Genomic DNA, 21,697 nt, shown 5'->3' on the forward strand with positions numbered 1-21,697 from the left:
TAGTTTGTACTCCTTGAGGATCTGCACTCACCCTCTTCCTTTTGGACATCTATTACGAAATAACTACATTTGGCTGGAAAAACATAGTGTGACGACACATGGAATAGGTACAGAAAATGGATAGGTATGGCATATACTCATATATGATGCTTAAACTAAGCAGATGGTGTAGCAAAGTAGAAGTAATGCAAGAGGTCAGATGCAAAATATGTGCGACCAATACAACTTTGCAAAGTTATAGCAAGCACCTTGATGGGTGAATAAGATTGGCCATCCTCCACCATGCCAAGTTTGTTAGCCAGTGGATTGTTCCGCAATATTCCTCTCGTGCGCCCATTCTCATATTCATTTTGATAATGTTTAATATCTGACATGCATGAAAACATAAAAACAAGTGAGATTTTCTTTGTAATGCAGAAGTGATTCTAATCCAATACTGCCTCCCTGTAAACCCCTTTGTGCTATCTCTACAATTCTTTTAAGAGATGTCATGCATGCTGTAATTTGGTGTGTGCATTAATATAATGTGCCTACTACCCAAAATATGAGAGCTCCAGAAGTGATGACATTTCGCAGATGACAGCTTCAACATATAGTAAAGAAGAACAAGTCGACCTGACCTGACATATTCAAAATATACTATGGGAGAACAACTCGACCTGACCAGTCGACCGCAAGAGAAGAGGATCATCTTAAAGAAGAGCAGAAGAGCAAGCAGATTGAAGATATTACAAGTCTTTCAATACAATGTCGGTTGGCCACCCATGGTGAACCAGAGCGCACAGAGAAATACTATTCTTTTCGGTCTCTCCATATGTGGCTCACGTGCATTTCAAAACTAAAGTAGGAACATTTAGCTAACCAATTAAACATCTCTCAGTTTTACTAATATCAGCATAATATCATATGAATTTGTACAACTAAGCTTGTTTAGCTCGATGGGTGGAGCGGTGCTATTACGACACGAACCACGTAGGCTGATTGTGGTCATCATAAAATGGGGAAACCATAAGCATGATGAGTACAGTGGTGACCGTGGCAGTGGGATGGTAGATCTGAAGCTGCAAACCGCACAAAGGGTAGTTAGCAACCGATGTTTGCTTTGAAATAACAACTAAGATTTGGTATGGACAAGAAAGTACAGTCAACAAGTGACAAAGAAATGCAATTATGCTGTCTCTCTATATGTCGCGACATGCATTTGGAAACTCAAGTGGGACCTTTAGCTAACCAATTAAATGTGTCGGTTAACTAATATCAGTATCATATCACAATCATATTTGAACAACTAAGCTTTCGAATTCTGAGTGTTGTGTTGTTTAGCTTGAAGGGTGGAGTAATGCTAGTACGACAGAAAGCACCTACGCAGATCATAGTAGAGTAGATAAAAGGGGAAAACCCTAAGCATTAAGAGAAAAATCAGGAAAGTGGAACTAGCTGGACCAGTGGGTGGCGCACATGCTTTTTGAAACCAATATAGGAACATTAGGTGATGTCGGGTGGTAGGTGCGACATATGCCAACGGGTGGCTTATCATTGTGGGAGCCAGTAAGACGTCGCCGGTGCCTGGAAACGGGATGAGGCGAAGACATGCTCGCCGGCGAATCTTACCCAGGTTCGGGGCTCTTCGTGGAGATAACACCCCTAGTCCTGCTCTGCGGGGTCTCCGCATGATCACTAGATCACAAAGGGTAGCTACAAGTGCTCCTTGAGCTGTTGGGTTCAAGGGAGAAGAGGAGCAAGTCTAGCTCTCGCTTCCCTCTCTATATGGTGTGTGTGTAACTCTAAAAAGCCAACCCTTTGCATGGGTGCCCCGGGGGGTTTATATAGGCCTACCCCCCGGGGGTACAATTGTAATCCGGCTGGGCATGGGTCCCAGTCGTCAGCGTCTGCGCTCGCCGGCTTCTCCGCCGGCCATTGGGGCCCGCCGACTGGTGGGTCCCGCCGGCTGCCGGCCTCTTGGTCGACAGGCCGGCCCCACCGCCTGGGGGTCTTGTCGGCGGCTGTTCACTGTAGCCTCGCCCCTGATGACGAGGGCTTTGTCGAGGTAAGCGTGCCTACACTGTGCCGCCTTGAGGGCTCTCACTGTAGCCTTACCTCGTCTTGTCTCCTTAATGTGGCGCATGTTTCAAGGGAGGGGGGTAGCCGGCTTCTGGGGGCCGGCTACGCCCCTGGCCGACTGGGGGAGGCCGGGCCGCCTTCGTGCCTCTCTCTGGCTAAAGGGGCCCGCCGCCCGCGGGCCATACTGGCATCTGTCGCGGATGACGTCGAGGCCAGCATGGCTACAGGGCCGAGCCGGACGGGAGATGGCTGACCCGTACGGCGTCCTGTGGCCATGCCTGCCTCGGGATTCGGGGGTAGTGGGCCGCACTGTTTCCACACCCCGTCTTTTCACCGTTATTCGGGCGTAGTTTTGGTGGGTGCGGTCTTGGCCGGCTTCTTGGAGTCGGCGTTCTCCATGGCCGGCTCTTGGGAGTCGGCATTCTCCATGGCCGGCCTCCTGGAGTCGGCCATCTCGTAGTTATCTTGGGGGAGGTTTCTGAGGCTGGGTCGCCTTTTGAGGGTCGGCTCCTAGGGTAGCCGGCCGGGGGAGGCGGCCCAATGCCTTTAATGCTTGAAGGTTCAAATGGCCTGACAATTTTTGAAGAGCCAGGGGTAGTCGGTTAGGCTACCCGTGGCCATTTACTCCGACAGTAGTCCCCGAAGCTGATTGAGCTTCGAGGTTGGGTGGCAGTCGAGAAGCTCGGTCAGCTTCCTATCTTGACGAGCCGGCAGCTGGGAGCCGACTTCGGTTGGGTGCGCCGTCTCGGCGAGAAATTTTGGAGTCGGAGGGCGGGAGCCTTCCAGCGCGCGCACCGGGCCACGGGCCGGCCACTTGCCGCCTGCGAACCACGTGGCATCCCTTGGCTAAAAAGCCTGCCAGCCCACGCGCGCGACGGGACGTCCCCGCAGGTCGGGGGCCCGCCATGCCTACTACCGGGCCCAGGCGCGGATTCTCTGCGGCCCGAAGCCGCCCGCACGTCTTCCTGCGGCGGTTTCGGCACGCCTTTAGGGCGTAATAATCGCGAGGCGTGGGGGAGTGGGTGCAGTTAATCCCACGTCTCACCCCGCGCCCTGCCTCCCCGGCTTCACCGTGCGAAGCTATAAGTAGGGGGAAGGGGAGAGCGGCAGGCGCTCGCACGCCCCTCCCCTCTCCGCCATCTTCTTCCTTCTGCTCTTTCTTGCGACAGCGCCTCGCCGCCGCACCGCTCCACCACTCGATCCTCCGCCGCCGCGCTCATTCTCGCCAGCCCCACGCCACGATGCAGTTGCGCGGCGATTGGGACGGCTCCAACGTCCATGAGGATCACGTCGAGTTCCTCCGCAAGACATGGCGGCTGCCCGGCGCGGACAAGGTGGAGGTCCGTCTCGCGCCGGTGAAGGAGATTACGCCGGAGCCGGAGGAAGGCGAGCGGGTAGTATTTCGCTCGCATTTCTTGCGCGGCATCGGCTTGCCCGTGAGCGCCTTCTTCTGCTCCTTTCTCGAGTTCTACCAACTCCAGCCGCACCACCTCACCCCGAACACGGTGGTGCTGCTGTCCGCCTTCGTCAGCTCGTCACCCTGTGCGAAGGCTACCTCGGCGTCCTCCCCACACTCGAGCTCTGGGGGAAGTTCTTCTAGTCCAAGCTAGGCACGCGCATGCAGGGCGTGCCGGCTCAGACTGGCGCCTTCGTCGCGATGCGGCGGGTGGCTGCCGACAACCCCTTCCCCGTCATCACGCTGATCCAGTCGGTGAAGCTATGGCAGAAGTCATACTTCTACGTGAAGAACATCGCCCCGCAGGGCGACTACGTCAATCTGCCGGCTTATGTAGCCGGCCCACCGATGGGCAGGCGGCCCTAGTGGTCCTATCGGGCCGTGACGCTGACGCCGGCTGGAACCGCAGCTGTCGCCCGAGTGCGGGCGATGATCCAGTCGGAGGGCTTGTCGGGGCCCGACCTGCTGGCCGCCTTCGTCACGCGCCGGGTGCTCCCGCTCCAAAGCCGCCCTCATCTGATCTGTCAGATGAGCTGCCAGCTTGATCCGAGCCGGATGTGCACCAAAGACATGCCGCACGACGAGGTGGCCTATATGGTGAACTACCTTGCGAACTGCAAGCTCTCCGCAGAGTGGCAGTTCGGCAAGGAGCCATATTGCCGAGCCCATCCGCCGCCCACGGTATGCTCTCTTTTTCTCTTTCTCTTCTCTCAGTTTTGTCGCCGAGTTCCTTTTGGCCGACTCTGACTAGTCGGCTTGTCTCGATAGAGCCCTCTTCTTCGGCCTGCAGGCGGGTCGGACGCGGAGCGCCGGTTCGTCCCCGACCGGACGGAGCACGATCTGGAGGACCCCGACTTGGGGGCGGCCGCTATGGACGACAACACCGAGGCGGGCGGTGGCCAAGCCGGCGGCTCCGGGCTTGGAGTCAGCTTTGACGACTGGCCGGACGATGACGAGGCTGAAGTCGTCCCACACCGCCAGCCGGCGCCTGGCCACGGCGCGGGTTCCTCTGCTGCGCCGCCTGCTCGGGGCGGCGGGCAAAAGCGTCGTGCCGCGCCGGGCTTGTTCGGCAGTCGGCCGAAGAAGCCCAGAGGCGGGGCAGCGGCGACCAGGCGGGAGGAGGCGGCCCCGAAGGCGGCCCGCTTCCGCAAGGCGGTGAAGCAGCCGCAGACGGTGTCGGCGTAAGTATATACTTCTTCGTGTATTCTTTTTTTCTTTTCTCTGGTAGCTACTGAGTCCTTGTCTTTTTCTCCAAAAAACCAGGGCTCCATTGTCGCTTGAGCGGGCTGCTGCCGCCTCCGTCGTTGGGTCGCCTGGAGGATCTGGGAGCACTACTCGCCGCGTGGACCCCCGTGCCGATCTTCAGGCGGCGACGGAGCGGAACGCGCGGGAGGTGCGAGAGGAGCGGGAGGCGCGGGAGGCGGAGGCGTTGAGGGCGGCCGCCGCCAAGGCGGCGCAGGCGGAGGAGGCGGCGAAGGCGCGCACTGACGCCGCAGCCAAGGCCCAAGCAGAGGCTGCGGCTGCGGCGATGGCGGAGGGGGCCTTGCTGGTCACCCCACTGCGCGTCGCGGCGCCTGGGGCCCCGGAGCCCCCGCCAGAAGAAACCGGCGGTGACCAGCCGTGGCTGGAGAGGGATGACGACGTCGTCATCCTGGAGAGGGCGGCGGCACTGACCCCGCCGACTGGGGCGGCTCAAGGCGGCCGGCCTAATCTGCCGCCTGCGCAGTCAGCAGGGGGCGAGCCGGCCGCGAGGGCTGATCTGGTGGTCCGGACGCCGTCGCGCCAGCGCGCGGGGAAGGCCGCATCAGAGCCGCAGAAGGCTGCCTCAGAGCCTCAGTCGGCTGCGGGCTCCTGCTCGTCGGCCCAAGATATGGAGGCGGCCAGCGCCAGCTCGGGGTGGACGCCGGGCGGAGGGACGGCCGTGATGAACGTGGCCGCACATGACGTTCGGACCCGGCTCCAAGCCCAGGCTACGGCGCTGAGGAAGTACAATGACGAGTTCCTTGCGACGCGGGCGGCCATCCGGGTTAGTCTTCTTATCTTGCTTCTTTGTGATCTTGGTTTCTTCCATGGGGGCGCGTCAGCGCACCCACTGGGTGTAGTCCCCGAGTTCCGAGTCGGCTGCTGAGCAGGCGGCTTGGAACTTCTTAGTGGATCTAGTTTTGCTGTTCTTGCTCTTACTTCGCTCTTCTGCCTGTCTTGCAGGACTACCACAATCTTCGCGCGGCTGCCTTCAACTCCCAGGCTCGGGAGCTGACCCAGAAGACCGCCGACCTAACTGAGAGCCGGGGTAAGTGCTTCGTCCTTCATCTCACGTGGGGGCGCGTCAGCGCACCCACTGGGTGTAGTCCCCGAGATTCGGGCCGACTGCTGAGCAGTCGGGTCGGATCTTCCTTGACGACTTCTTCTTATTGCTTCTTCTTTCTCTGCCGTCCCTGCAGCGGCCAACGCCAGTCTAAGGGCGCAGCTGGGAGGGTCTCAGGCTGCCCTTCGTGCCAAGGAGGCCGAGCTTGCCGCCTTGGTGCAGGAACGTGACCGCCGGGCCAAGAGGTTGGCCGACCAGGAGGAGAGCCACAAGGCGGCTCTGAAGGCGGTGCAGGACAGCGAAGCCGCCCTCCAGGCCGAGTATGAGACAGAGGCGGCTGGCTGGGCCGAAGCAAGGCAGACGCTGATCAACGGCTATGGCCAGATCGAAGATTTGGTTGACGGTAAGCCGCCTTCTTCTTCATCCTTTCTTGCCGCCTGCTGCTTTTGGCTCGTTTTCTGACTTGGTGTTTTCTCTTCCTTCTCTTTCTTTCTTGTGCAGAGTACTTCCCTGGCTACTCTACCGCCGCCAACCAGATCATCGAGGCCCGCCGCGAGGCACGGAGGCAGGCTGGCGCCGAGATTGCACCAAACGCTAGCCGGTCGCTGGAGGAGCAGCTCTTGGCGATCCAGGCCCGCCTCCAGCTGGCTCACCGACTGCTCCGCCGGCTTCAACGTGCCGGGGCGCAGGTGTTGGCCGCCCTCTGGCCCGGCGAAGTGGTTCCCCGCACCCCTAGTCGGACTGCCGACTGGCTGGAGGTGGCGGTCGGCCGCTTCGAAGTCTGGAAGGCCTCGACGGCTCGGTCCGGCGCCAGACGGGCACCGGAGTTCGTCAAGGCCTGGTATCCCGGCCTGAGTCTGGACTAGCTGGCTACCTGGCGGCAGCAGGCCGACACGGAGTTGGAGTCGGCGCGGCCGGCTATCATCCGGCGGGCTTCGGCGATCGCCGACTACACCGAGACCAGCGCCTTCGCCCCTGAGGTAGATGACAACGGTGTTGCCCAGCCGGAGGAATGGTTCAGGCTGAACCCGGCAGACGGCGAAGACTCGGCAGAGGAGATCGACTCCAGCGACGAGGGCGAAGAAGAGGAGGAGGAGGGTGAAGACGCCGGGCTGGATGGTGGGGCGGCCGGCCAGCCTCAGCCTGACCGTGCCTCTAGCAACACGTCACGTGCCGGTGCGTCGCCTGCCACCTGCGGTGATCAAGCCGAGACCCGCCAGCCGGCCACTCCTTCAGCCGGCAACGCCGTCTGCGCCGACCAACCCGGCTCCCACATCGCACCTTAGTCTAGTCTGCTATCTTTTATTTTCCTGTCTTGTCACTTCTGGAACAATATTCTGTTAAGTCTACACAATTCCACCCACTGGGGGTGTATTCGAACTATGTCGATTGCCGGCCTGTTGGGGGCTTTATATGTATATATGACTATGCAAGTGTTTGGCTTTTCCTTGTTCTTTGCGTTTCATCCTTCTGCTGTTTCCTTTGCCGCCCTCCCTTGGTTGCCGCCTCGCCATCCAGGCAGTTGCTTTGCAATCTGTGGCTGGAGAAGTGCTTGGCAATTGGGAGGGCAAGTACTCTAGCTTTGTTGGATTATAGCGAAGTGTTTGGGAAGCCGGCCAGCCGGCTGTTCTGATAGCCGGCAAGCGTGGTCGGAGGCCATCTTTTCGTTATACAAGTTCATTAGTCCTTAGCCTTTTTTCGTGTGGGCATCCTTTCTGCGTTGGCTCTTGCTAGTCGGACAGTCGGTTCTTCGGGCTGTGACTTTCAACAAGAGAGGACTTGGGAGCCGGCACACTACTTGTCTGACTTCAGGTAGAACTTTAATATAGATTAAGGCGGCCAGCCCCGGGCCGACTAGTCGAACCCGGTGCTAGATAGGAAATCAAATGTAATAATACATTCATGGATATGACACTCGTCATTTCATAGATAAAAGAAGGCAGTCCCGAGGTGCTCCTCGGGGGGCCTGTTGTTTCGTACTTAATACAAAAGGCTAGCATGATACATACTGCTTTCAACTGTAAAATCTTCTCAGGAGGTTCGCGTTCCATGGTCGCTCCGACTCCTTGCCGGAGTCATCCCTCTTGCGTGCTCTTGGTTTTTGTGCGTCGATCAAGTAGTAGGAGTCGTTGCCTAGTGCCTTGCTGATGACAAAAGGGCCTTCCCAGGGGGCCGAGAGCTTGTGCTGACCGGATGTTCGCTGGATCAGCCGAAGCACAAGGTCGCCCTCCTGGAAAGATCTTGGCTTGACCTTGCGGTTGTGGTAGTGGCGCAACCCCTGCTGGTAGATGGCGGACCGACTGAGTGCTAACAGCCGGCCTTCTTCCAGTAGGTCGACTCCGTCTTCTCTTGCTTCCTTGGCCTCCGCCTCCGTGTACATGGTGATCCGAGGCGAGTCGAACTCGATGTCGGTTGGGATGACAGCCTCGACACCATATACAAGGAAGAATGGAGTGAAGCCGGTTGACGTGTTGGGGGTAGTACGCAGACTCCAGAGGACAGCCGGCAGCTCATCGAGCTAGCAGCCGGCCGATCGCTCCAGTGGTACAACCAGTCGGGGCTTGATGCCGGAGAGGATGAGTCCATTTGCTCGCTCGACCTGGCCGTTTGACTGCGGGTGGGCAACGGACGCTAAGTCCAGTCGGATACCCTGCGTCGCGCAGAAACGTGCGAGTGCTCCTTTGGCAAAGTTTGTGCCGTTGTCGGTGATGATGCTGTGCGGTACGCCGTACCGAGTAGTGATGTCGGTGATGAACGTCACGGCAGTCGGCCCGTTCAGGTTCTTGATCGGCTTCGCTTCGATCCACTTGGTGAACTTGTCCACGGCGACAAGCAGATGTGTCAAGCCGCCGCGGGCTGTCTTGAAAGGGCCCACCATATCCAGTCCCCAGACGGCAAAGGGCCAGGTGAGGGGAATGGTCTTGAGTGCAGAAGCTGGCAGGTGTTGCTTGGAACTGAAAACTTGGCATCCTCTGCAGCTCTTGACTATCTCTTTGGCATCTTCCAAAGCAGTCGGCCAAAAGAAGCCGTGGCGGAAAGCTTTGGCCACAAGTGATCTTGAGGCTGCGTGGTGGCCGCATTCGCCTTGATGGATATCCTTGAGGATTGCCACTCCTTTTTCTGGCTCGACACAGCGCTGGAAGACTTCAGTGACGCTGCGCTTGACAAGCTCTCTGTTGATTATTGCATATGCTCCGGCTCGTCGTTGCACTAGTCTTGCTGAGATCTCATCAGCAGGCAGCTCTCTGTTGACTAGGAATTTGAGGATGGGCTGGGCCCATGATGGAGCTGTGACTTCTTCTTCTGTTAGTACTGCCACCATGACTCGGGTGGGTTGGTCGGGTGGCGTGGAATTGGAGTCGGCCACCGCTTCTTGTGTTGCTGCAGTCCCCGGGCCGACTGCTGCAGTCCCCGGGCCGGGTGCGACTACGGCAGTCGGCGGGCCAGTTGTCGAAGTCCCCGTGCCGCCTGTGGGGTTCCTCCAGTCAGATCCGGCTGCATCTGGCACAGGCGGTACGAAGATAGAGTCCGACTCTGGAGACGGCTTGATGGACGGCTTGAGGAGGCGCTGGAGGGAGACGCTGGTCGGTATAGCCTGTCGGGTGGAGCCGATCCGTGCCAGGGTATCTGCTTGGTCGTTGTCGGCCCTTGGCACATGAAGGAACTCGCACCCTTCGAAGTACCCACTGATCTGCTGGACGAGGAATCGATAGCTCGCCATGTTTGCATCCTTGGCATCCCAGTCGCCAGACGACTGCTGGACCACCATGTCCGAGTCGCCATAACACAGGATCCGGCGTATGCCGAGCTATTTGGCTAGCCGGAGCCCATGTATGAGCGCCTCGTACTCGGCCACGTTGTTGGAGGCGGCGAAGTGGATTTGCAGCGTGTATCTGAGTTTGTCGCCTTTGGGAGAGGTGAGGACGATGCCGGCTCCCAAGCCGGTGCACATCTTGGACCCGTCGAAGTGCATCCGCCAATGGGTAGAGTCGGGAGCCGGCGGTAGGTACTGGGTCTCAGCCTAGTCGATGAGGAAGTCGGCCAATGCTTGGGACTTCATGGCGGTGCGGGGTTGGTAGAAGATCGTGTATGGTGCCAATGCAATGGCCCATTTAGCCACCCGGCCGGATGCATCCCGGATGCCTATGATCTCAGCAAGCGGGGCGGTGCACACGACCGTGATGGGATGCTCTTGGAAGTAGGGCTTCAGCTTCTTGGCGGCGAAGTACACCCCATAGCACATCTTCTGGTAGTGCGGGTAGTTTTGCTTTGAGCTGGATAGTACTTCGCTTAGGTAATACATCGGCCTTTGAACTAGCTGGGCTCGGCCTTCTTCCGGGCGCTGGACCACGACAACTGTACTGACCACTCGGCTAGTCACGGCAATGTAGAGGAGCATGGGCTCCTTCTCAGTCGGCGCCGCCAGGACAGGTGGAGTGGTCAGCATCTTCTTCAACTCATGGAAGGCTTGGTCGGCTTGGTCATTCCACTCGAAGTGAGTGGACTTCTTCATGAGTCGGTACAGGGGGAGAGCCTTCTCTCCTAGTCGGCTGATAAAGCGGTTTAGGGAGGCCAGGCACCCGGTGAACTTCTGCACATCTCGCAATTTGGTGGGAATCTCCATCCTCTCGATGGCCTTGATCTTCAAAGGGTTGCACTTGATGCCGCGTTCCGAGACCAGAAAGCCTAACAGTTGGCCGGCTGGTACTCCGAACACGCATTTCTCGGGGTTGAGCTTGATTTGGAATCGGCGCAAGTTGGCGAATGTTTCTTTGAGGTCCTCCAGCAGGGTGCCGCGCTTTTCTGTCTTCACCACAATGTCGTCTACATAGACGTGGGCATTTCTGCCGAGTTGCTTGAGGAGGCATTTCTGCATGCAACGCTGAAAAGTGGCACCAGCATTCCTCAGGCCGAATGTCATAGTCAGGTAACAGAAAACTCCGAATGGTGTGATGAAGGCAGTCTTCAGTCGGTCTGCGGGGTCCAACTTGATTTGATGGTACCTGAGTAGGCATCCAAAAAACTCAATAGCTCGCATCCGGCTGTGGAGTCTATCACTTGGTCAATCCGTGGCAAAGCAAACGGATCCTTGGGGCAGGCCTTGTTCAGGCTGGTGTAGTCTATACACATACGCCACTTGTTATTCTTTTTCAAAACCAAGACTGGGTTGGCCAGCCACTCTGGAAAAAATACATCCATAATAAAGCCAGCGGCGAGGAGCCTGGCTAACTCTTCTCCTACGATTCTTCGCTTCTCTTCTGACAGTCGGCGGAGGGGCTGCTTGACCGGCTTCGCGTCGGCTCGGACGTGCAATTTGTGCTCGACGAAATCCTTCGGGACACCTGGCATGTCCTTTGGGGACCATGCAAAGATGTCTCGATTCTCACGGAGGAAGTCGATGAGCTCGCCTTCCTATTTACTGTCCATGTTTGCCCCAATGACAGCAAACCTATCCGGATTCTCCAGGTCCAGAGGTATCTTCTTCGTCTCCTTGGCCGACTGGAAGGAGCCCTGCGCATCATAGTCTTTGGGGTTGGGGGACAAAGTCGGCTGCTTGCCGGCCATGGCCACAACCCGTTCTAGCATCTTCTTCTCTTCTGCCACTACGAGGGACTCGGCCAGCCGACTTCTGGCCATGGCGCACTCGATGGACTTCTTGTAGTCGCCGGCTACGGTGATGATCCCCTTCGAGCTCGGCATCTTCATCTTCAGGTAGGCGTAGTGGGGCACAGCCATGAACTTGGCCAGAGCAGGTCGGCTAAGCAAGGCATGGTAGGGGCTCTCCAGATCCACTACCTCAAACCAGGTCGCTTCTCGGCGAAAATGATCCTTGTCTCCGAAGAGAACATCCATCTTGATCCTGCCGATCGGGGAGCAAGACAAGCCGGGCACGATGCCATGGAACACGGTCCGACTTGGCATGAGCTGCTTCGCCTTGATGTTCAGCTTCTCCATGGTATCGCGGTACAGTATATTGATACTGCTTCCGCCATCAATCAAGACGCGGGAGAATCGGGCAGCTCGCCTCTCTGTCGTGAGGGTGACATCCAAGACTAGTGCATAGGAGCCAGGGGATGGCATCACCTCTGGGTGGTCGGCCTGGCTCCAGTTGATGGGCTTCTCGGACCAGTGCATGAACTCGGGAGCGCTAGAGGCGACTGCGTTAACCTCTTGATGTTGACGGCGCTGACTACGTTTGTCTTCAACTTGGCTTGTGAAGACGACGTAGGCGGCGTGCTCTTCAGGGAACTCATCTTGAATGGCTCCGACTGCCGGCCGAGCCGCCGGCTGCTGGGGGGCTGGAGGCGGCGGGCCGGGAGGCGGAGGCGGCACCAGCCCCTCGCCCTTGGAGATTCGCGTGAGCCAGTGGCACTTTCGGGTCGTGTGGTTGGACGGCTTCGCGCCGCTGTGGAACTTGCAGGGGGTGTCGAGAGTCTGCTCGTATTAGAAAGCCGGCTGCCAAGCCGGCCTGCAACCCTTCTTCTTGGGAGCGGGCCGTTCTTCGGGTTCCTCATCTTCAACTGTGGCCACCTGCCGACTGGTGGAAGGCGGCATAGGGGCCTTGCGCTTGTGGTCGTTCTGGTAAGGGCGCCGATTGGAGTCGCCAGCCGGCGTCTTGGGAGCCGGAGCGACCACCTTCCCAGAGGCGTCCACTCGAAGCTCGGTCTTCATCGAGGAGTCGGCCGTGGCGTACTTGTCCGCGATGATCAGCAGTTCGTCGAGGGTAGCCGGCTTGTCGCAGAGGAGTCGGTGCTTGAGGAGGGTGCCCTCTCGGCACCCGGCGGTGAAGTACTCGGTGGCCTGAGCCTCGGCACCCCCTCGCATGACTTACGGAGCTCGACCCACCGCGTGAGGTAGTCGCGGGTCGACTCGTTTGGCCCTTGGACGCATAGGGAGAGCTGGCGAGGCTTGGGAGGCCGCTTGTACGTGCTGGTGAAGTTACGGACAAAGACTTCCGTGAAGTCCAGCCAGCTGTTGATGCTGTAGGGCTTGAGGCTGTTGAGCCAGGTGCGCGCCGTGCCCTGTAGCATGAGGGGGACGTAGTTCACGACCACGCGCCGATTGCCGTTGGCTATGCTGCCAGCAGTGGAGTAGTCGATGAGCCAATCTTCCAGCTTCACAGAGCCGTTGTACTTGGGCGTGTCTCTGGGGAGCGAGAACCCTTTGGGGAAGGGCTCGTCGCGGATGCGGGGGCCAAAGCATGGCGGACCGACATCATCTTCTCCTTCTAGCACCAGGGACCGAGCTAGGCGGTCGATCGGGTGGCGGGCGTCCGTCTCGCCGACTCCTTCGCGGGGACCTAGTCGGCCACCAAGAGTCGGATGCGTGACAGGCGGCGGGGTGGGGTATCTCTCCCCTCAAGGCGGGGGAGGAGGCGGGTTTCCCTGGCGCTCCACCGCTCGAGGGCGGCTTTCCGCGTCGCGCTCGATGGTGATACGAGTCCGGCTGCGGCTAGCAGCCGGCTCCTTGTCTTTCCTCACGCGGCCGCCGCTCGTAGTCGGCGACCGGGACGTCGCGGCGTGCTCCCGGCGCGGGGGATGACTATCAGCGCGGGCGCCGGCTTCGTGCCGTTCTGCGGCCGCGTCGATCAGCTGTTGGATCCGCCTTGTCATATAGGGGAGCTCGTCGGCTCCCAGCCCATTTAGCTCTTCGGCGGCCGCCTGGGCGGCTCGCAGATTCTCGAGCGGGGTTGCGTAGACGGAGCGGTCTGCCCCCAGCATGCTGGCGATAGGCCCGCCGCGCTTCGGGACGAAGCCGGCTCGGCTCGGCCCGCCGCGAGGCGGCGTGCCAAAGGCGGCGCGGTCGACTTCGCGCTGGTGAGCCTCGGTTAGGCGTCTAATGGAGGCTATCTTCCGGCCTTCCGCGATGAGGGCGAGGCGGCGTGCCTCCAAGGTCTCGGCGTCGGCGTCGGCGTCGGCCGGGATGGGGACGGATAAGTCGTGCATCGCTGCTTGCAGGGCGTCGTGGGCGTTCTCGCCCGAGTTGGCGACGTGGCTGATGACCAACACTCCGGTGACGGCGCTGCTGCCGCTGTCAGCTGGAGGGAGAGGGTCGTCGAAGACCACCACGTCGGAGGGGTAGGCGTCGAGCGATGCCGTGTCGGAATCGACAAGCATCGGGTCGGTGGAGCCGACAGACTCCAAGTCTGCAGCAGGCTCGCTGGAGACGTGAAGTTGGTCGAGGAGGCTGACGAGGCGGCTCTCGGGGTAGTCCGTGCCCGCGTTGGACGCGGGCTCGTCAGAGATGCGAGCTTCGCCGAGCAGATTGGCGAGGCGGCTCGTCGCGCAGGCGTCGTCGACGCCTTGCAGCGCGTCGGGGCAAACGCCATCGGGCGCAGCAGGCTGGCTGCGCTCGTGGGGGAGGAAAAGGGTTCCCGTCCAGAACAGGTCTCCGGACGACGGTGCACCTGGCCCCACGGTGGGCGCCAAATGTCAGGTGGTAGGTGCGACATATGCCAACGGGTGGCTTATCATTGTGGGAGCCAGTAAGACGTCGCCGGTGCCTGGAAACGGGATGAGGCGAAGACATGCTCGCCGGCGAATCTTACCCAGGTTCGGGGCTCTCTGTGGAGATAACACCCCTAGTCCTGCTCTGCGGGGTCTCCGCATGATCACTAGATCAGAAAGAGTAGCTACAAGTGCTCCTTGAGTTGTTGGGTTCAAGGGAGAACAGGAGCAAGTCTAGCTCTCGCTTCCCTCTCTATATGGTGTGTGTGTAACTCTAAGAAGCCAACCCTTTGCATGGGTGCCCCGGGGGGTTTATATAGGCCTACCCCCCGGGGGTACAATTGTAATCCGGCTGGGCGTGGGTCCCAGTCGTCAGCGTCTGCCCTCGCCGGCTTCTCCGCCGGCCATTGGGGCCCGCCGACTGGTGGGTCCCGCCGGCTGCCGGCCTCTTGGTCGACAGGCCCGCCCCACCGCCTGGGGGTCTTGTCGGCGGCTGTTCACTGTAGCCTCGCCCCTGATGACGAGGGCTTTGTCGAGGTAAGCGTGGCTACAGTGTGCCGCCTTGAGGGCTCTCACTGTAGCCTTACCTTGTCTTGTCTCCTTAATGTGGCGCATGTTTCAAGGGAGGGGGGTAGCCGGCGTAGTTTTGGTGGGTGCGGTCTTGGCTGGCTTCTTGGAGTCGGCGTTCTCCATGGCCGTCTCTTGGGAGTCGGCGTTCTCCATGGCCGGCTTCCTGGAGTCGGCCATCTCGTAGTTATCTTGGGGGATGTTTCTGAGGCTGGGTCGCCTTCTGAGGGTCGGCTCCTGGGGTAGCCGGCCGGGGGAAGGCGGCCCAATGCCTTTAATGCTTGAAGGCTCAAATGGACTGACAATTTTTTAAGAGCCAGGGGTAGTCGGTTAGGCTACCCGTGGCCATTTACTCCGACAGGTGACCAATTAAACGTTCTCTGTTTTAGTGATATGAGCATCATATCAGATTCGTATTTCAACACGTAAGTTTTGGGTTGAGGTCTTGAGGAGTAGTGCTAGCACGACACGAAGCACCTACGATGATGGTAGTGAATATAAAGGGGGGAAACCATAAGCTTTACGAGTATAGTGCCCGTGCCATGGCGGATCTGAAGGTGCAAACCGGAAAAAGCTATTTCGCAACCAATGTTTGCTTTCAACTAGACACTACGATTTGGTACGGACAAGAAAAGTACAGTAAACAAATTACGAACTATTTTCCGGGTGAGATCAATAACTTAAGCACATATGGAAGAGTACCACCTCTCTTCCGACGCCGTGTAGACCTATGTTGATACGTTGAGGGTGCTGCGGGTGCGATGGCTGTCGGCGGCGGGGAAGAAGAATTTAAACGACATACGCTCGGTCGGGGGATAAATCCTGTTGCCGTGGACGAGGCGGTCGTAGGAGCGGCAACGGCAAGGTGGACGACGGCACCGATGAAGCGAGAGGAGGCGATGAAAGGATCCTGGTCCAGCGCCGTGGATGAGAGACGTCCATCTCTTGCAGTGGACGACGGGGTAGGGGTAGCGGCTCCGGCAAGGTGGAGGATAGGGTGGCGGACGGAGGAGGCTGGCCGCAGTGCAGAGGTTGGCGTGCCTCCGACGGTGTATAAATGGGCAAATGGAGGGGAGGGGGATCTCAAACTTTGGGACGCGCTTCTCTGAAATGTGGGAAATTTACGAACTTATCCCCCGTTTAAAATTTCGGACATCGCGTCGGTTGGGGATAGGACGGTAATCTCGCATCTCCCAAATATTTGTCGGTAACTATTTCGGGCGAGGAGGTGGTGTTTTGCCGCCCACGGTTGGCGCCCACGGTGTATGAACGGGGCTGACAGGTACGGCGGTAGTGTCACGTTTGAGGGAAGTTACACATCTGCCCCTATTTAAAATATTAGCCTACATCGATTTCGGACGAGGAGAGTTTGTTTTGCCACCCACCGTGTATGAATGGGGAAATGGAGGAAGAGACACATGTCTTTCGGACGAGCTTGAATCAAATGTGTTTTGCCGCCCATGTTTGGCGCCCACAGTGTCCGAATGGGCTCAGAGGCCGTCGTGTCATGTCTGATTGAAGTTACTAGTCTACCCCTATCGACATCAGTGTAAATCCGGTCGATAAGGATGTCAAGTGTCAGGGGTAGACAGTAATTTCCATCTTGCAAACACTTGCTTCGGGCAGCCCACAAATTATAGTGGGTGTTTAGCCGCTTCGTTCAAAACTTGGGAGAATTAGCATTCACGTTTGCCCTGGGCCCAGGCAAACTAAATTCAAATCCAATTTGTATTCGATTACAAATATCCACAGATAATTCGATGTTTTGTTATTTATTTCTTCAAAACCACAACAAATATTTATTCCACCTTTATATATGATTATGATTTAGAAATGTCGTGATCTTCGAATTCAGTAGGTTGGATACACTCTGAGTCAAACAGTTATTTCATCCAATACAATATGCTCACACGAAAAACAGTTCACCTAATGTCAATCATACAAGTACTGAAGATTACCTCGCCTAAAAAATTCGGATCATTACAACACATGGACAACATAGGGTGTCTTGCAACATAATCCATTCAGAGACATGACACAACATGCAAGTACAATAATCTAATGACAATTTCAACTGGTATCTAAAGAAGAACCGGGATTACACTGGGCTTCAGATAGCAGAAACAGCAGGACCTCCTCCGTCTTCAAATGCAACATTCTTACTTCCTCCAATTCTTGGATTGCTTGCATAATGCGTGCCGCTAATTCCGTAATTTCCAGCCTCAAGATAAAGATTACCTCATTCATGGCAGCCACACCATCTCTTTCTGCCTCTAGTAGAGCCTCTAGCACTATAATATATGTGCTCAGACTGCTCTCCGGCGGTGTTGCCTCTGAACTGCTACCATCTGGTAACATGGATGGCGCACTGCTTCCACAAATAGATTCTGGGGTTGTACATTGTGTCCTAGTGTGAATGGCATCCTGAAAGGTTTCCGCTGGACATAAGTAAGAGATAGTTATCGTATGATCCAGGCAGTAAGCTTACATGGTAAACGACAGACGAATTATTGCCGAGCATGGCAAGCTATATTTAAATGGTTCGAAGCAGCATCAGCCGAAAGGAAATTAAAATGGTAAGATGAAACTAGGGATGTAAGTGTCAAATAAACGACATCCGCCAGTCCCATCTAGTTAGTTTTTGCTAGCTCCCTAGTTCATTTTCCACAAAAAACAAAAACTCTTTTGAACTATCATACAACTAGTGGACTTTAATCGGGATCAAACGGGACCCAGTTGACATCGCTAGTTGAAAGGGAGTGTACCACCGCTATATTTAAGTTGCCAAGGCATCTAAGCAGTTGAAATAATCTGAGAAAGCACTTAACAGTGTGGCCTCATATAAACTACGAAGACAGTCTTGTGATGAAGTTGAGAGGAAAAGTTTAAGGACTCAAATGACATAAGCATGCATTTCTTTACGATAGTACAGCAGGCACTGCTGACATATTGGCCAACTCAGGTATAGCGTAACAACAAACAAGCATTCGAATCAAGCAATACAGCAAAGCAGACAACTGAACTATTTGTAATTCGGTAGGATTACAGGTTGAGGGCACAAGCCAAGAAAGCAGCCCACTCGCATTACATTTCACATGTACTAAAACACACTGGCTTACCATATGTTGCTGTGAAGCCTCGCTGCTGTTGCAATGTTCTTTGAAGATATCGTCAGCATCCCGTGGTTGCAAATCTAGTTGTTGTAGTTTATTCTTCACCCTCTATTTAGGTAAAATTAATTTTAATCACATGCACTAGTACGAATTGATCATCAATGGTTCATCTAAACTAATGAAAGAAGGGTGTGTGCATACACGACAATATATCTGCTTCCCTCTATTTTTATGCTTGATCGAGGTGCCAGCCCCAAAAGAACAAATATTTTGCTTGATGGGGTTGGCAGCTCCATAATTAATAGAAGCATCAAATTAGTCATGCAACTTGGGAAGATCAAGAACACACAAACAAGTAATGAACAGAGGCTCGGAGCAGTGATGTAATAGCTAGCATCAGAAAATGTAGGGTAAAACGAACAAAAAGCAGCGGAACCACATGCTAGTTTGCTGATGTGTAATTAAGCATAGAGAACATTAAGTAGTCTAATGAAACCAACAGGTGGCATCAGAACAACATCATTATCATAAATATAGCATTCAAGAAGTAAAATAGTAGGCAATGATATCTAGGAAGTACAGTAATACGGAGTACTTAGGACAAAACTAAAGCATATTAACTATATGTGCATTGGTATGTAATTTAGCACATGTAACATGTTCACTGCCCGAAGTATTAGCCACGTGAATGGGTTTTCCTTCCGAGCATCTCGTGGCTCGCCTGCTCGCCCTAGCCGCACCTCGCTTGCAGCTTCCTCATCAGCCAGTAGCATATTTCAACTAGCGCCTCCCAATTAAGCCCGAGGAGCCGGAAAAGCCTGGCGGGGCATTGGGAACTGTGCAATATGGCTCTATACGTAAAGTGCTCTACTACTACTCTGTAGCTTGTGGCGTTGCATGCATGGACTTCACTCCATTATCGGCTCCACTATAAAGGAAATTCCTCTTGACCTGTTTTTTTAAACGGAGGAAAAAGCTTTGCTTCATCTCATTCAGAAAGATGGAACTACTAACAAAGTTCGACGAGATCCATTACACCTCCACAAATGGAAGCAAAAAGCCTAGTCTCGCTGTATCAGATAACTCAAATGTTCTGCCCCCGCAGTAACCGTCGCTGACAAACAGGCTGCTAGTGTGTGCGTGAGAGGAGCGGCTGAGTAGGCCAGCTACGTGAGAGGAGCGGCTAAATAGAGCACCGAGAGTACCCACTAGGCCACTACGCAGGTGTACTTTCCCTGCATTGATAGTACAGCGATGGTACTAGAGAACAGTAGTGCCCTCCACTTCCAACTGTAGCTCCTTGGCCCTGAGATTCAAGAGTTCAAAACTGGTGCACTATACTAGACTAGAGTAGAAGTATAGTACATCGCACTACTAGTTGAGAAAAAGTAGTACTAGTACTGCTACAGTACGAGTACGTACTCCTCCGTCACATAATGTAAGACGTTTTTTGACACTAGTTGGCGTGTACAAAAAATAGCAAAAGAATACCCAAAATTTCATAATCCACGCCAAAAATTACTACCTAGTGCCAAAAATTTCTTACTAGTGCTATTATTTACAGTATAATGCAATCCCATAACGTTCCATAATGCTAGTGCTAGTAGTAAATAATAGCCTCACCCCTTTGCTAAGGAATGATCTACAGTTGGAAGGGACTAGGCCCTGCAGTTACTACGCTCTTATCTCCTCCTCGCGAGTTCCCCTCCCCTCGAAGAGAAGGCAGTTCGTCGCTGCTCCCATGGATTCGCCAGGCGGTTCTCCTCCTCGTCGGGGCTGGGAGACCTTGGACGACGATCCTCTGGGAGAAATCGCACGCCGCTCCGACATCCTCACCGCCGCAAGACTCGGTGCTTCCTGCACCAACTTTTTCAAGACGGTGCTTAAACAGGCTTGGGAAAAGGCCATGCTTGTTGGTCTTCCATGCGTCCTCGGGGAGAAGGTTCTTCTATGGGACAATCCTTCGAACAGTTCACCGCTCCCTGGCCATGGTTGCACGTTGACTCCACTAGAGTTGCCGACGTTGAGAGGTAGTCGGATTTTGTCGGATGAGCAGGTCAGTAATGGAGTTTGATCATGTAGTACTTAGTTATTCCATTTCCATCCCGTAATTTCTCCACTGCCCACCATCTTATATATAGGTCTGGGTCGGTGCCAATGAAGATTGGCTTGCATACCTTCGGCCGGATACCACCATCATTTTGCACAACATCCACAGCAGTGCGGCCATTCCGGTAGACCCCTTCTCCACCATTGGGATTGGCCTTCCGGACTGGCTGGGCTTGAATACGTATGATGACACTACTAGAAAAAGGCTTACTAGTGGCGCACCAGTTTTGCCTACTAATGGCGCACTACTGGTGCGCCACTAGCACCACGCCACTAGAATATTTTAGTAATGGCGCACCACAGGTGCGCCATTAGTATCTGGTATACTAATGGCGCACCACGGGTGCGCCATTAGTATCCCAAAGGTGCGCCATTAGTAACTGGTATACTAATGGCGCACCAGACGGAAGTGCGCCATTAGTAACATTTTTTTAAAAAAATTCATTTTTTCTTAATCTCAGGTCACTATTTCACATATGAGATATCCAACACATATATATACAACAAGCACCCATATAACAATCATATCCAACACACAAGTTTCATCATATATACATACATAGCCAACACATAGTTCCATCGTTACATATTACAAAAGTTTCACATTGTTCACCCAACACCGTTATCCATCCAACACCATATTACAAAAGTTTCACATAGTTCAGTTCTCATTGTTCTTCTCCTTCTCCTTCCTCAGCCTGATGCGCCAAGAGCGGCGAGGCGGTGGAGGCAGCTGTGGGATGTAGTCTTCTACCACAATTGGCGTGGTCATGTCGCCCAGCTATGGGATCGCCGGCGCCACCACCGGTGCGTGGTCATTGTCAGGCACCACCACCATCGCGAGGCCACCTTCAGGCAGGACGGGCACGACCATCGCTAGGTCATCCTCAGCCACCACCATCTCTTGCCCATGGTCAGCCACCTCCGTCTCCTGCCCATGGTCAGCCACCACCATCTCTTGCCCTTGGTCAGCCACCACCAGCGCTAGGTCATCCTCAGCCTGATGCCCATCGTCATCCTGCAGCTCCTCATCCCCACTCTGCTCCTCTTCTCCCCCACTCCAGTCCGGATCATCCTTCTTGCTGTCTTTGCTGCTGCCAGAATCGCTGCTGCTTTCGCTAAAGCCAGAATCGCTGCTGCTTTGGCTGTAGCCAGTGTCGCTGCTGCTGCTCCCATTGCCTGTCCAAATGCAACAATGGCCGTTAACAATCGATGTGAGACAAAGCCAAATGTAGAGGAATAAGAAGAGGCAGAACGCACTGGCATCTTCGTCGTCAGCGTAGCGCATGCGACACATAGTCGTGTTGAAAACCTTCACGATGAGCATTGTGGCGTCATCGTCGTACCTGAAGAGAAGAAAGTACCCGGTCCGCAGGTCGTAGGCACTGTAGAACTTGTCCCAGCCACGGCACAGGTACATGTGGCCCTCCTTGATCACCAACTCCACGTCCCACAGCCTGCGAACCCCGCCGCCGGCCTGTCGGAGCTTCACATTATGTGGCGGATCTTCACCCAGCATGTTCATAAAAGTGTCAGGCAGCCTCTGCAATTTGGGACAAGGAGTGATGTAGCAAACAACAGAGTTATCATAATGAGATGGGAGAAGGGGAGATCTCCCGTTTTATATACCTGCCTCGTG

The 21,697-nt window shown here is 55.5% G+C and overlaps 1 protein-coding gene across 1 annotated transcript in view; it reads right to left on the minus strand.

Annotated features, from left to right (window-relative positions):
* The window catches only part of LOC141027160 (uncharacterized), a 53,466-nt gene extending 31,988 nt beyond the window's left edge, over positions 1-21,478 (minus strand). The window contains exons 1-2 of the mRNA XM_073504131.1: positions 21,319-21,478; positions 20,967-21,237 (exon numbers count right to left, since the gene is read on the minus strand). Coding sequence (XP_073360232.1) covers positions 20,967-21,237; positions 21,319-21,478 — 431 coding nt within the window. The remainder of the gene's footprint in view (positions 1-20,966; positions 21,238-21,318) is intronic.
* Between the last annotated feature and the right edge of the window lie 219 nt (positions 21,479-21,697).

The sequence above is a fragment of the Aegilops tauschii genome, chromosome 1 (genome assembly GCF_002575655.3).
Source record: "Aegilops tauschii subsp. strangulata cultivar AL8/78 chromosome 1, Aet v6.0, whole genome shotgun sequence".
Lineage (NCBI taxonomy): Eukaryota > Viridiplantae > Streptophyta > Magnoliopsida > Poales > Poaceae > Aegilops > Aegilops tauschii.